The 16641-nt window shown below is 41.3% G+C and overlaps 1 protein-coding gene across 1 annotated transcript; it reads left to right on the top strand.

The window, feature by feature from the left end:
- Nucleotides 1-11411: 11411 nt before the first annotated feature.
- On the top strand, nucleotides 11412-16162 carry LOC115143312 (interferon-induced GTP-binding protein Mx3). Its single transcript, XM_029683585.2, has 12 exons — nucleotides 11412-11754; nucleotides 12544-12681; nucleotides 12887-13041; nucleotides 13149-13287; nucleotides 13384-13582; nucleotides 13769-13847; nucleotides 13947-14069; nucleotides 14285-14426; nucleotides 14613-14771; nucleotides 14971-15047; nucleotides 15198-15443; nucleotides 15784-16162. The coding sequence occupies exons 1-12, from the start codon at nucleotides 11565-11567 to the stop codon at nucleotides 16006-16008; spliced, it is 1872 nt and encodes a 623-aa protein (XP_029539445.1). The 5' UTR covers nucleotides 11412-11564; the 3' UTR covers nucleotides 16009-16162.
- The last annotated feature ends 479 nt before the right edge of the window (nucleotides 16163-16641 follow it).

Consider the following 16641-nt stretch of genomic DNA (forward strand, 5'->3'; position numbering starts at 1 on the left):
CATATGCAGAATATATCTATATATTGTTTTTCTTCCACCTTTATTTAACCAGGTAAGCTAGTTGAGAACACGTTCTCATTTACAACTGCGACCTGGCCAAGATAAAGCAAAGCAAATATGAGTATATATTTAAGAAAAAAAGCAATACATTAGCAGCAGCAAAAGAACGTGGACTGGCATGGCAGAAGATTGCTGACCGAGTTAATGCATGAGTATTAATTGAAAAAAAATGAAAAAAAGTTTTATCTCGAGTGTTCCACTTATTCAACACACACACACATATATATTTTTGTGTGTATGCGTGCGCATATGTGTATATATATATATATATATATATATATATATATATATATATATATATGCAGGTGCAACCCAACAGCCACAAAATGTACTTGTCAGCAACTGAAGATGAAGTATAAAAATATACTTCAAACAGGTGAGGTATAATTTCATTGCAAGCAATTGTGATGTTGTTTAGCCTACCCTTCCTAATTAAACAGCATTAAGTGGCTACATTCAACGTGTGATATATTTAAGTAGTTAGTGACATTTTTGATGCAAAAAAAGTACAATTTTCAGCCATCCCAACACTGCCAGGATTAAATACTATTTCTTTGAAAGTAACACCTAAATTCCTTCATACATACCAGTCTCCAAATTTGTGCTTACTGGACACGTTCAAATTTGACCTCCATTATAGCCAATAGAAAAAAGGCTGAGGGCCGAAAAACAGGTGGGGCGGGGGGGGGGGTCCACCACCACCACCACCACTCACAGAGGCTGAAGAGATGGCTCTCAGTCAAAACAGTGGGCAACCTATTGCTGAAGGCATCTCTGTAAGAAGCTCATCTGACCCAACCACCCCACAGGACACAAGTGTCTACATAAGAGGTTAGTTATCCAAATTAATTATGTATTTACATTCATCCTTTTGCCAGTGTTACCTCAGTGACTCCCACCCATCCCTCTTAGACACAACTTCAAATTAGGTGGGGCACTTTTCTGGGGGAAGTTATAATTGAACTGTTTAATCTTCTACCAGTTACTGATGGTGTCATCTGTCTGGTGGAGCCTTCTGCCATAACAGACCTCCATGCAGTTGTAAGTACTCTTAATACTCCACAGATTTTTCATAATGGTTACAGTAGAACACCAAAATTGATAAATTTTCATTACAGGAGGATGATGAAGACAACTTGTCAGCTGCCACAGAGAGGGAAGATACAGAGAGGCCTATTGAGGGTTATGCCTTAAAAATCACATCTAACAGTTTATCCATGTATTTTCAGTTGCAATAGGAGAAAACAAAATATAGATTATAATAGGATATAGCTATATAAACTCAGCAAAGAAGAAGAAGAAACATCCTCTCACTGTCAACTGCGTTTATTTTCAAACTTAACATGTGTAAATATTTGTATGAACATAAGTTTCAACTATTGAGACAAACTGAACAAGTTCCACTAGAGCAGAGCTTCAAAAGATCAATCAGGTTTAAGAGGGCAGCAATTGAAAATGCTTCATAGGATAAAGTGTGGGTCTTTATTCTAATGTTTCATAGGACAGGATAATGTGTGGGTCTTTATACTATAATATGTACTTTTGGAGGTGTTGCTAATCAGGCGATGGTTGTTAAGGTGGTGTCTCACAGAGGCATGTCAGTTTTGGAGTGTATGTCACACTCCTCTTACACATACAGAGAGAAAAACAACCCGGCAGCTGTATAATTCACTGTAGAGTACTATTAAAAAGTAAAAATCAAGGTGAATAACAGGGATAGAGGACATTAACTATTATGTACAATATACTACCACAGATGTTATAGCAACCACTATACTCCTAAGTTAACTATAAAACAGGAGACCTTAAACATAGACCAACATCTAGCTGAATTCAATCAAATGTGAGATTAAACCAGGCGTAGGGACATCAGTCTGCAGAAGTCCTTTGAGGACCTGAAGAAAGGGGGTTACTCTGTGTGTGAGGCACACTTTGAAGAGTGATTTATTCTGATTATTATCTTGGTCAATAAAAATACATTTCAGTCATATGATACTTTTCTGGTAAAAATGTCTTTCAACAGGGTTCATGGAAAACACTGTCTTCCGAGGCAGTACCTACCAGAGTAAATTGCATTCACCCCCTCAATCTGCAGCAGATGCACAGCGTAGTACAAAAAGTAGTAAGCCAACCACAAAGTTCGTAGCAATTAAAGATGGATCATTATTGTTTTATCGACAGGTTTAAAGTCTTGAATGGTCTATTTTTTAAGGAGAGGACAGGGAAGCAGATGTAGGAGTTTTAGGTGAGAAAGTCAGAGAGAACAAGAGAGTGAAGGAGAGCGTAGACCCAGCAGAGGAAGCAGCAGATGCTGAATTTAGTTCAGGTGGTCTTGCAGGAGGTGGTCTGTCAGGTGACAGAGGTGGCAGGAGGCTTCCTCACATGCATACAGGAGGAAGCTCAGGTGACAAGAGGTAGCGGAAGGAGTCCTCTTCAGGAGGATAGAGGAAGCTCAGGCGTGAAAGGAAGCAGAATGTAGCTCAGGTGTCATGCAGGAGGAGGCCATCATCCAATTGAAGGTCTATAGTATAATAATAATAATAATGCTCCCACAGTGATTAATTGCACACACATTGAAACAAAACAATCACAAAGTTAATCTCATACAGATGTTACTTTAAGAGAATACAGCTCCTGGAAAGGAAGCTGTCAAAATCACAATAGGCAAATGCAAAGTAGGCATGCCGCAAGACTAAAAGCCACCAAAACCAAGTTCGTTGTCATCTTATAGATTGGAATAACAAAAATGGAGGACATAATTGACAAAACCTTGTCTCTTATGGAGGTGTAACATTGTACATTAAATCAAATCAAATCAAATGTATTTGTCACATACACATGGTTAGCAGATGTTAATGCGAGTGTAGCGAAATGCTTGTGCTTCTAGTTCCGACAATGCAGTAATAACCAACGAGTAATCTAACCTAACAATTCCAAAACTACTACCTTATACACACAAGTGTAAAGGGATAAAGAATATGTACATAAAGATATATGAATGAGTGATGGTACAGAACGGCATAGGCAAGATGCAGTAGATGGTATCGAGTACAGTATATACATATGAGATGAGTAATGTAGGGTATGTGAACAAAGTGGCATAGTTTAAAGTGGCTAGTGATACATGTATTACATAAAGATGTATTTTTATTTTTTATTTTACCTTTATTTTACTAGGCAAGTCAGTTAAGAACACATTCTTATTTTCAATGACGGCCTAGGAACAGTGGGTTAACTGCCTGTTCAGGGGCAGAACGAAGCTGCAGTAGATGATATAGAGTACAGTATACACATATACATATGAGATGAGATGAGTAATGTAGGGTATGTAAACATTAAAGTGGCTAGTGATATATTTTACATAAATTTCCATCAATTCCCATTATTCAAGTACTGGAGTTTAGTCAGTGTGTTGGCAGCAGACACTCAATGTTAGTGGTGGCTGTTTAACAGTCTGATGGCCTTGAGATAGAAGCTGTTTTTCAGTCTCTCGGTCCCTGCTTTGATGCACCTGTACTGACCTCGCCTTCTGGATGATAGCGGGGTGAACAGGCAGTGGCTCGGGAGGTTGTTGTCCTTGATGATCTTTTTGGCCTTCCTGTGACATCGGGTAGTGTCCTGGAGGGCAGGTAGTTTGCCCCCAGTGATGCGTTGTGCTGACCTCACTACCCTCTGGAGAGCCTTACGGTTGTGGGCGGAGCAGTTGCCGTACCAGGCGGTGATACAGCCCGACAGGATGCTCCCGATTGTGCATCTGTAGAAGTTTGTGAGTGCTTTTGGTGACAAGCCAAATTTCTTCAGCCTCCTGAGGTTGAAGAGGCGCTGCTGCGCCTTCTTCACGACGCTGTCTGTGTGGGTGGACCAATTCAGTTTGTCCGTGATGTGTACGCCGAGGAACTTAAAACTTACTACCCTCTCCACTATGAGGAACTTAAAACTTACTACCCTCTCCACTACTCTCCCATCGATGTGGATAGGGGGGGTGCTCCCTCTGCTGTTTCCTGAAGTCCACGATCATCTCCTATGTTTTGTTGACGTTGAGTGTGAGGTTATTTTCCTGACACAACACTCCGAGGGCCCTCACCTCCTCCCTGTAGGCCGTCTCGTCATTGTTGGTAATCAAGCCTACCACTGTAGTGTCGTCCGCAAACTTGATGATTGAGTTGGAGGCGTGCATGGCCACGCAGTCGTGGGTGAACAGGGAGTACAGGAGAGGGCTCAGAACGCACCCTTGTGGGTCTCCAGTGTTGAGAATCAGCGGGGTGGAGATGTTGTTACCTACCCTCACCACCTGGGGGCGGCCCGTCAGGAAGTCCAGTACCCAGTTGCACAGGGCGGGGTCTAAACCCAGGGTCTCGAGCTTGATGACGAGTTTGGAGGGCACTATGGTGTTAAATGCTGAGCTGTAGTCGATGAACAGCATTCTCACATAGGTATTCCTCTTGTCCAGATGGGTTAGGGCAGTGTACAGTGTGGTTGAGATTGCATCGTCTGTGGACCTATTTGGGCGGTAAGCAAATTGGAGTGGGTCTAGGGTGTCAGGTAGGGTGGAGGTCATATGGTCCTTGACTAGTCTCTCAAATCACTTCATGATGATGGAAGTGAGTGCTACGGGGCGGTAGTCGTTTAGCTCAGGTACCTTAGCTTTCTTGGGAACAGGGACAATAGTGGCCCTCTTGAAGCATGTGGGAACAGCAGACTGGGATAAGGATTGATTGAATATGTCCGTAAGCTGGTCTGCGCATGCTCTGAGGACGCGCCTGGGGATGCCGTCTGGGCCTGCAGCCTTGCGAGGGTTAACACGTTTAAATGTTTTACTCACGTCAGCTGCAGTGAAGGAGATTCAGCAGGTTTTGGTTGCGGGCCCTGTCAGTGGCACTGTATTGTCCACAAAGCAGGCAAAAAAGTTATTTAGTCTGCCTGGGAGCAAGACATCCTGGTCCGTGACGGGGCTGGTTTTCTTTTTGTAATCCGTGATTGACTATAGACCCTGCCACATACCTCTTGTGTCTTAGCCGTTGAATTGTGAATCTACTTTGTCTCTATACTGACGCTTAGCTTGTTTGATTGCCTTGCGGAGGGAATAACTACACTGTTTGTATTCGGTCATGTTTCCGGTCACCTTTCCCTGGTTAAAAGCAGTGGTTCGCGCTTTCAGTTTCACGCGAATGCTGCCATCAATCCACTGTTTCTGGTTGGGGAATGTTTTAATCGTTGCTATGGGAATGCCATCGTCAATGCACTTTCTAATGAACTCGCTCACCGAATCAGCGTATTTGTCAATGTTGTTGTTGGAAGCAATGCGAAACATATCCCAGTCCACGTGACCGAAGCAGTCTTGAAGCGTGGAATCAGATTGGTCGGACCAGCGTTGAACAGACCTGAGCGCGGGAGCTTCTTGCTTTAGTTTCTGTCTGTAGGCAGGGAGCAAAAGAAATATCGTGGTCAGCTTTTCCGAAAGGAGGGAGTGGGAGGGCCTTAAATGCGTTGCGGAAGTTAGAATAGCAATGATCCAAGGTTTTACCAGCCCTGGTTGCGCAATCGATATGCTGATACAATTTAGGGAGTCTTGTTTTCAGATTAGCCTTGTTAAAATCCCCAGCTCCAATGAATGCAGCCTCAGGATATGTGGTTTCCAGTTTGCAAAGAGTCAAATAAAGTTTGTTCAGGGCCATCGATGTGTCTGCTTGGGGGGGGATACATACGGCTGTGATTATAATCGAAGAGAGTTCCCTTGGTAGATATTGCGGTCGACATTTGATTGTGAGGAATTCTAAATCAGGTGAACAGAAGGACTTGAGTTCCTGTATGTTGTTGTGATCACACCACGTCTCGTTAATCATAAGGCATACGCCCCCGCCCCTCTTCTTACCAGAAAGATGTTTGTTTCTGTCGGCGCGATGTGTGAAGAAACCAGCTGGCTGCACTGATTTCGTTAGCGTCTCTCGAGTGAGCCATGTTTCCGTGAAGCAAAGAACGTTACAGTCTCTGATGTCTCTCTGGAATGCTACCCTTGCTCGGATTTCATCAACCTTGTTGTCAAGAGACTGGACATTGGCGAGTAGTATGCTAGGGAGTGGTGCGCGATGTGCCCGTCTCCGGAGCCTGACCAGAAGACCGCTTCTTTTGCCTCTTTTACGACGTCATTGTTTTGGGTCGCAGGCTGGGATCCATTCCGTTGTCCTGCGTGGAAGGCAGAACACAGGATCCGCATCGGGAAAGTTATATTCCTGGTCGTACTGATGGTGAGTTGATGTTGCCCTTATGTTCAGTAGTTCTTCCCGACTGTATGTAAGGAAACCTAAGATTACCTGGGGTAGCAATGTAAGAAATAACACAAATACTGCATAGTTTCCTAGGAACGCGAAGCGAGGCGGCCATCTCTGTTGGCGCCGGAAGTTAGTTCATACAAATGCTGTTCGTCCGTGCTCATCTATGTTCTAGCTGTTCCTAGCTCTTTGAGTAAACAAATAACTTACGTTCTGTTCACTCTGATGTGCGGTCCTGAATGATTAGCTAGCTAAACTAAATCGTTTTCGAGCATGCTTTTTGCGGCACAGTTGATAGCGCGCTAGACTTCGGACTAGAAGGTCAAGGGTTCGAGGCCTGCTCCCTGCTGTTTCATTACACTATTGTATATCAAGCTAGCTACTATTTCTCTCTTCTTGCCAATGTGAAATTATAACATATATTAAAACCTGTTGGGGCAAGGAGTTCCCCTCAGGGAACTCCACCCCCCTGTTCAGCTGAAAAGGTGGCACAGGGAATTCAAAAATATTCTTTAGAAATATTTAACTTTCACACATTAACAAGTCCAATACCTCAAATGAAAGATAAACATTATGTCAGATTTTTAAAATGTTTTACAGCGAAAACACAACATATATTTAAGTTAGACCACCACCAAACCAAAGAAAAAACGCAGCCATTTTTTCCAGCCAAAGATAAAATCACAAAAACAGGATTAGAAATAAAATGAATCACTAACCTCTTGAAAATCTTCATCAGATGACAGTCATATGACATGTTTCACAGTACATTTATGTTTTTTTCTTTCTCGATAATATGCATTTTTATATCCACAAATCTCGGTTTACATTGACGCCATGTTCAGAAATTCCTCCAAAATATCCGGAGGAATTATAGAAAGCTCAGATAACAGAAATACTCATCATAAACTTTGACTAAAGATACATGTTCTACATATAATTAAAGATACACTGGTTCTTAATGCAACCGCTGTGTCAGATGTTTTTTAAACGTTATGGAAAAAGCCTAACATTGCAATAATCTGAGACGGCGCTCAGACGTAACCGCCATGTTGGAGTCAACAGAAATACGAAATTACAACAGAAATATTCCCTTACCTTTGATGATCTTTCATCAGAATGTAGTGCAAGGAGTCCTAGTTCCACAATAAATCGTTGTTTTGTTCCATAATGTCCAATACTAGTGTCCAAGTAGCTGTATTTGCGATCACTTTCAGCTCACGTGCCCAAAAACTGACTGCTGGTCCAAGATAACTCGCACGAAAACTTCCAAAAGATATATTCCAGGTCGAATAAACTGGTCAAACTAAGTAGAGAATCAATCTTCAGGATGTTATTATCATATATATCCAATAACGTTCCAACCGGATCATACGTTTTCATCTGGGGCCGAATGGAACAGCCGTAGCAGCCACAGAGAAATGCGCCACAGCAAAATGGCATTCTGTTGCGACACTGACTATTTTCCCTCCCACAAAGTTCACAGCAAGTGCTCCATTACACTTTCTACTGAATGAGGACATCTAGTGGAAGGCGTAGGAAGTGCTTCCAGATCCATATCTTGTTGGGAAAGGAGGGGGCGATGACGTTAAAGTTGCTCCAACTTTCAGAATTTCACTTCTTGTTTGGAAGATTGCCTGCCCTATGAGTTCTGTTATACTCACAGACATAATTCAAACAGTTTTAGAAACTTCAGAGTGTTTTCTATCCAATAGTAATAATAATATGCATATATTAGCAATCTAGGACAGAGTTTGATGCCGTTCACTATGGGCACGCAATTCATCCAAAGTGAAAATACTGCCCCCTATCCTCAACAAGTTTTAAGAGAAGGTTAGCTATTAATAACCTCACTCAATTATATTTGACCAATAATCTTCAGTATTGGTTAGAAAAATGACAACTGTTAACTAGTCCTCAGCTAGTTTCTTGCATGTTCGGAGCCCAGCTAATTTAACATTATTAACTGTTAGCTAATTTACCGTTACTGTCCCTCAGCATGTTACCGGAAAATAGCTAGCCAAACAGTTAACGCCCACTACAAAGCGTTTAAGTAATCATTTATATAACATGTATAACATTAAACTATATATTTGTAACTTACTTTTCTATCTTGGTGGAATTATAAAAGGCTCAACAACGAATAGTTACTTAACGTTAGATACATCAAAACATATGTTGAAGTCCCTCTTCTCCAAATCTCCAGTCCAACGTCTGCATCTCATAAACCTAATTCGAATATGATGACGATGTTTTTATTGACGTCACTAAGCCAACTGACTGACATCTGATAGACTAATAACGTGACTTTGAAGAACCCATCTCGACACACGATCCCACCGACTCGGCTCACTTGCCTCCATAGGAAACGATAGACCACATCCAATCTTAGAACATCTTTGCCGCAAGTTTAAGACCATGCTTAGCTATTGTTCTCTCTCTTAGGTTTTGTCTTATGAAGAGATGGTCACTGTTATTTTATACTGTGATCCTTGATTTATTTGGCGTGGGCTACGGCCAAACAGTAGGCTATTTATAAACCGGGAATTCGTAAACTCAAACCTCTGTCTGGACATTTGTTCATTTATGATCTAGCCATGTCATTACAATAATGATACCACTGGAGTTTTTTTGGACAACAATGTTGCGTTTCCCCCTTTTCATGGTCATGGCTAGAAGGAATCCAGCTTTTGTCAAATTAACGTCATATTTGACATTTCGTAGCAGGTTAGGAGAATTGTGTTAAAGTTAGGAAAAGAGTTAGGGTTAGCTAAAACGCAATTATTATTATTATTATTATTTTACTTCTGACAATTTGACAAAAGCTGGATCCCTTTTAGCCAAGCCCTTTTTCATAGACCTAGATTACATGGTTGTATTCAATACAAGTTTTTTTTTTATTGATCTGTTGTCAGTAGAGAAGGCCTAGGCTACCATTATTCTGTCATATAAAGTGTAGTAGAATTGCATGAAATGTTTATCAGGGGACATATTTTTCACGCTCAAAGGAAACGTCTCTGATATACAGTTGAAGTCGGAAGTTTACATACACCTTAGCCAAATAGATTTAAACTCAGTTTCACAATTCCTGACATTTAATCCTAGTAAATTTCCCTGTTTTAGGTCAGTTAGGATCACCACTTTATTTAAAGAATGTGAAATGTCAGAATAAAAGTAGAGAGAATGATTTATTTCAGCTTTTATTTCTCTCATCACATTCCCAGTGAGTCAGAAGTTTACATACACTCAATTAGTATTTTGTAGCATTGCCTTTAAATTGTTTAACTTGGGTCAAACGTTTCGGGTAGCCTTCCACAAGCCTCCCACAATAACTTGGGTGAATTTTGTCCCATTCCTCTTGACAGAGCTGGTGTAACTGAGTCAGGTTTGTAGGTCTCCTTGCTCACACACGCTTTTTCAGTTCTGCCCTCAAAGGGCTTTGTGATGGCTACTCCAATACCGTGACTTTGTTGTCCTTAAGCCATTTTGCGCCAACTTTGGAAGTATGCTTGGGGTCATTGTCCATTTGGAAGACCCATTTGCGACCAAGCTTTAACTTCCTGACTGATGTCTTGAGATGTTGCTTCAATACATCCACATAATTTTCCTTCCTCATTATGTCATCTATTTTGGGAAGTGCACTAGTCCCTCCTGTAGCAAAGCACCCCCACAACATGATGCTGCCAACCCCATGCTTCACGGTTGGGATAGTGTTCTTCGGCTTGCAAGCCTCCCCCTTTACCTTCCAAACATAACGATGGTCATTATGGCCAAACAGTTCTATTTTTGTTTCATCAGGCCAGAGGACATTTCTCCAAAAAGGACAATCTTGTCCCCATGTGCAGTTGCAATCCATAGTCTGGCTTTTATATGGCGGTTTTGGAGCAGTTGCTTCTTCCTTGCTGAGCAGCCTTTCAGGTTATGTTGATATAGGACTCGTTTTACTGTGGATATAGATACTTTTTTTTATCTGTTTCCTCCAGCATCTTCACAAGGACTTTGCTGTTGTTCTGGGATTGATTTTCACTTTTCGCACCAAAGTATGTTCATCTCTAGGAGAAAAAAACGCATCTCCTTCCTGAGCAGTATTACGGCCATGGTGTTTATACTTTCGTACTATTGTTTGTACAGATGAACGTGGTACCTTCAGGCGTTTGGAAATTGCTCCGAAGGATGAACCAGACTTGTGGAGGTCTACCATTTTTTTTTTAGGTCTTGGCTTATTTATTTTGATTTTACAATGATGTCAAGCAAAGAGGCACTGAGTTTGAAGGTAGGCGATACAGTGAATTATAAGTGAAATAATCTGTCTGTAAACAATTGTTGGAAAAATATATTGTGTCATGCACAAAGTAGATGTCCTAGCCGACTTGCCAAAACTATATTTTGTTAACAAGAAATTTGTGGACTGGTTGAAAAACAAGACTCCAACCTAAGTTTATGTAAACCTCCGACTTCAACTGTAGCTTATAAACCTATCCCACTACACGTTTATTAATAGCCTAAATTACCACTATCCAATCTAATAATCACATTAAGAATAGTAGGCTTGCATTAGCCTGCAAAGGTGATGATAGAGGCATGCAATCCTTTATTATAAAGTTGAATTTCTATGGTGAAAAATAGCTTAAATCCAATGAAGGGGTGATAATTTTTTGTTGAATTCACGTTAGTTGACAACGCAACCAAAAGTAAATCAAAACTAGACGTTGAAATTACGTCTGTGCCCAGTGGGAATGGCCTCACAGTTTAGGTTGACCTATTTGGATTTAGTTGGAATGTTAAACCAATTGTTTTTTAAATCTATTGTCAAAATTAAAAAGATGTGAAAATTAAAAACCGTTTTGAGCTGTCAAATGCATTGCGCTCTTTATCAGTCCACGTCAGGCAGGCCACACAAGAAACCTAAAGTAGTCTATAACTTATCTAGTGAGACAGGGCCATCTAGTGGTGTAGCCTAGAAATGACGCCATGTCTCACATGTCGTTTGGTTCAGTTGGGTGCAGCTTCCAGCTTCCGCACTAACTTTCGATGAAGAAAGGAAAGTGGGAACAACCGCTTAAGATTCGATTCCCAGGGATGACACTGAACACACGGAACCGGTTGTTTCACCCATTATAACACGTATCGAGACGTAAAATCTCCTGTATCGGAGAAAAGGGACACGCAGTGGTCATCAGAGAGCAGAACACTTAACTTTTTTATTTAAGTGTTATCACTAAATAATAATACACCATGAATAACACTCTAAACCAACATTATGAGGAGAAGGTGCGGCCCTGTATCGACCTTATCGACTCCCTGCGCTCCCTTGGTGTGGAGAAGGACCTTGCGCTGCCAGCCATCGCCGTGATAGGGGACCAGAGTTCGGGAAAGAGCTCGGTGCTGGAGGCGCTGTCTGGGGTGGCTTTGCCAAGGGGGAGTGGTGAGTGATAGTTTGATAAATTGAGGTAACAAGTATTTATCATCTATCAATGTCTCAGGGAGGTTTAACAAGTGAATCTGTATTGATTTGGTTATCATTTGATCTCTTAATATGTTAAAGAGGAAGTTCACCCATTTTATATGCGGCTTTATTTTAACTTTTTCTGTATTCTGTATGTTTTTTTGTATTATATATATTTATTTATTTTATTACAGAGTCATTATACTGAGTGAATGAGTCATTATACTGAGTCATCACTTGCCATTGACTGTATTGCAATATGCAAATATGTGTAACGCATATTAGAAAACACTAAAACACTCCACACCAACTATTACATCAAAATCCCATTCTGAGTCTGAATGATGTCTCTGCACTCATAAAAATACAAAATAAATCAACTGTGCCATGAATCCATGTTTGAATGATGCTCTTTACAACAGCAACACAAATATGGATTTATGGGACAGTGGAACATTATACAGTATATATATTTTTTGAGACATCATTCAGAATTGGTTTGGAGCATTTTCTAACATGCTTTCGATACATTTTCATAATGCATTATGATCAATGATTGATGACTGAGCAAAATGTGACTACCAATTTTCTTTAAAACAAGATGTCAAATGTTTTTGGGGATCAACTACAAGCACAGAAAGTTGGAATATTTCACAATTTAATTTGATTGTACTGGGAAAATGTTGTATATGGACTGTTTTTTCTGTGTTTCTTACAGTTTAATTTAATCTCTTTCATGCTTTCTAATTCCTCTGTCAACTCTGACAGGTATTGTAACACGATGCCCTCTCGAGCTGAAGATGAAGAGGAAGAGAGAAGGAGAAGAATGGCACGGAAAAATCAGCTACCAAGACCATGAGGAGGAGATTGAGGACCCCTCTGATGTGGAAAAGAAAATTCGTGAAGGTGTGGTCATTGATCTGCTGATCATGGCAAAGATGAAAGTCTCTAAAGTCTAAACTATGTTCTCCAATCCATAAGAGAGCACACCTATAAGTATTAAATACCTAAATACCAAAAAAAAAGATAACTTGATCCACTTTACTATTGTGCTGTTGGAACCCTGGTGGTTTCTAGCAACGGTGTTCTGTATTCTTATTCCTCCCTTCAGCCCAGGATGAAATGGCAGGTGTGGGGGTGGGTATCAGTGATGACCTCATCAGCCTAGAGATTGGCTCCCCTGACGTCCCAGACCTCACACTCATCGACCTGCCAGGCATCGCCCGGGTAGCTGTCAAAGGTCAACCTGAGAACATTGGTGAACAGGTACATACCTCCACCCCACCCACAATGTTAGTGGGAATACACTGCATTTTTAACCCAGAAACCAAGTCCCCCCACAACATGTTATGTATAATATATGACATTTCCAGATTAAGAGACTGATACGGAAGTTCATCATGAAGCAAGAAACAATCAACTTGGTGGTTGTGCCATGCAACGTTGACATTGCAACCACAGAGGCTTTGCAGATGGCACAAGAGGTGGACCCTGAAGGGGAAAGGACGTTAGGTAATCCCCCTTGTATTATTTACTCAACTATTATGGACCATGTTGACTTGTGTTGACTTTAATGAGTGAGATTTGTGTGTGTTTCCCATTGAACAGGCATCCTGACCAAGCCTGACCTGGTAGACAAAGGCACAGAGGAGACGGTGGTGGACATAGTTCATAATGAGGTTATCCACCTGACTAAGGGCTACATGATAGTCAAGTGCAGGGGACAGAAAGAGATCATGGAGCGAGTCTCACTGACCGAGGCCACAGAGAGGGAGAAGGCTTTCTTCAAAGACCACGCTCATCTCAGGTTGGTCCTCTGGGTTGAAGTGTGCCTTAGATTTTAAAAGCTGTCTTGGAAAGCATGAAGCAAATTTGATCCAGTGCCCATTTTAAACACTCAAAGTGTGTTAGTTTTTAATTGAATTGTGTACCTGTGTGGTAACCAAACTACTTGGTATGTTGTGAACACCTGTTTTTTCTAACCTTTCTGCAGCACACTTTATGATGAGGGCCATGCCACCATCCCTAAACTGGCAGAGAAATTAACTCTTGAACTGGTGCATCATATCGAGGTAAATTCTTCTTCCATTACATGTTACTGCACAAAATCCTATACATTTGTTACTGAGTGACTGTTGCTATAAGCCATGACTCTGCGTTGTGCCCTTTAGAAATCCCTGCCTCGTCTAGAAGAGCAGATTGAGGCAAAGCTGGCAGAGACACATGCCGAGCTGGAAAGATATGGTACCGGACCCCCTGAGGACTCGGCAGAAAGGATGTACTTCCTGATCGATGTGAGCTCCCCAGCCTGCAACAGATGATTTAGTTACCCTCTCCTTCACTCAGCTCTGGCCTTGACCCAAACTCACAACAGCCATGTTTGTCTTTGTTAGCAAAACTTATCAATTCAGGAAAGCATTTGAAAGTTGATGAAATCTTATCCATAGCTGTTTCTCTTTACACATCTACCCCTCCCAAGTATCTAATAACTTATCTTTCTGTGTCTCAGAAAGTGACTGCGTTCACCCAGGATGCCATCAACCTGAGCACTGGGGAGGAGCTGAAAAGCGGAGTTCGTCTCAATGTCTTTTCCACACTCAGACAAGGGTTTGGGAAATGGAAGCTACACCTGGATCACTCTGGAGAAAACTGTGAGTTCACCATTATCATGCTCCGATGTACCCATCAAAAACAATGGCTTACTTCAGCGAGCTAGATAACAAAGAATTGCTATTTGAATTGAGATTGATGTGCAGAATTTTTATTTGACATGGAAGGCTCACACAATTGCTTATTTAGTGTAATGCAACATAATGACATCCTTTTGTATATTGCAGTTAACCAGAAGATCGAGGGAGAAGTGGCTGATTATGAGAAGAAGTACCGTGGAAGGGAGCTCCCAGGGTTCATCAACTACAAGACCTTTGAGGTGATGGTGAAAGACCAGATCAAACAACTGGAGGAACCAGCAGTCAAGAAACTGAAGGAGATTTCAGGTATAGTATATGTTTGAGAAGGTTCTTCTTTTTTCCCACTTTTTTCCCATATACTAAAACCAAGTATATTATTTAATATGGGAGCCTATTTGCCAAACTATAAAGCCAAGATGCTTTATGTATATTTTCCATCCAAGAATGTAATCTATCTGTGAGTCCTGTGTCAGAGTGATGTTATGGTGTTTCTTCCCTTCTTTAGATGCCGTTAGGAAGGTGTTCTTACTGCTGGCTCAGAGCAGCTTCACTGGATTTCCTAACCTCTTGAAATCAGCGAAGGTTTATCTCACACCATGCAATATTAATGTCACCATTTATCTCTGATATTCCCACAGTTGGTCATCAACCTGTATGTGAATGAGATAGCTGACATGCACCAACTACATTTATCTCCTGTTGATTGACTGAGTTGTGTTTTGTTAACTACAGACAAAGATTGAGGCCATTAAGCAGGTGAATGAGTCTACAGCTGAGTCCATGTTGAGGACTCAGTTCAAGATGGAGATGATAGTGTACACACAGGACAGCACCTACAGCCACAGTCTGTGTGAGAGGAAGAGGGAGGAGGAAGACGACCAACCCTTACCAACCCATAAGATAAGGAGTACGATCTTTAGCACAGACAACCATGCCACCCTACAGGAGATGATGCTGCACCTCAAGTCCTATTACAGGGTAAGCATTGTGTAAATCACTATCTTAGATGCTGGCCTAACACCCTAAACAACAACCTACCTGTATTTCCACCAGCTCTTCAGACTAGGGATAAGAGGGCACTAACTCAGAGATTGAATGGAACTGCTGATTCTTAAACTAATTTCTTCACCAATTCCCTGAAAGCTAGATTATAATATTGCATGTAAATGTGCTATAACATTATACAATTCAGAGTGTGTGTGAACCAACCATTGTGAGGGGACTAAAACTTGAATGGGACAAAAGTGATGTTAGATCACTATATCTATCTATTTTATTAATAGGTGTTTTGTCTTGTCTGTCTCTTTATCTTTGCCAGATATCCAGTCAGCGTCTGGCTGATCAGATTCCCATGGTGATCCGCTACCTGGTGCTGCAGGAGTTTGCTTCCCAGCTGCAGAGGGAGATGCTTCAGACTCTGCAGGAGAAGGACAACATCGAGCAGCTGCTGAAGGAGGACTTTGACATCGGCAGCAAGAGGGCTGCACTGCAGAACAAGCTCAAACGCCTGATGAAGGCACACAGCTACCTAGTGGAGTTCTAGTATGGACAGCTGCTTGTTAACATTTAGGATGGTCTTGAATTTTTTTTAAATTGAATGTATTTTTTGGGAGGATAACAGACATATTCAACTAAATGTACAATGTGGACCCAGAGGATATCACTTGAAAGTATTAATTAAAATGCTTGTTTCCAAAGTGGTCCTCAATGGTAAAAACAATAACACATAAATGATTAAAAGGCAAGACAAAAGTACAAACCATAAATACATTCATTATATTGACATCCTAAAAAGTGACCCTTTTCCCTGCCCTTTTTGTCCATTCCATGGGGGTCTTCCCTTACCTTTTTGTCCATTCCATGGGGGTCTTCCCTTACCTTTTTGTCCATTTCATGGGGGTCTTCCCTTACCTTTTTGTCCATTCCATGGGGGTCTTCCCTTACCTTTTTGTCCATTTCATGGGGGTCTTCCCTTACCTTTTTGTCCATTTCATGGGGGTCTTCCCTTACCTTTTTGTCCATTTCATGGGGGTCTTCCCTTACCTTTTGTCCATTTCATGGGGTCTTCCCTTACCTTTTGTCCATTTCATGGGGTCTTCCCTTACCTTTTTGTCCATTTCATGGGGGTCTTCCCTTACCTTTTTGTCCATTTCATGGGGGTCTTCCCTTACCTTTT

Source organism: Oncorhynchus nerka, linkage group LG15 (assembly GCF_034236695.1).
Source record: "Oncorhynchus nerka isolate Pitt River linkage group LG15, Oner_Uvic_2.0, whole genome shotgun sequence".
NCBI lineage: Eukaryota > Metazoa > Chordata > Actinopteri > Salmoniformes > Salmonidae > Oncorhynchus > Oncorhynchus nerka.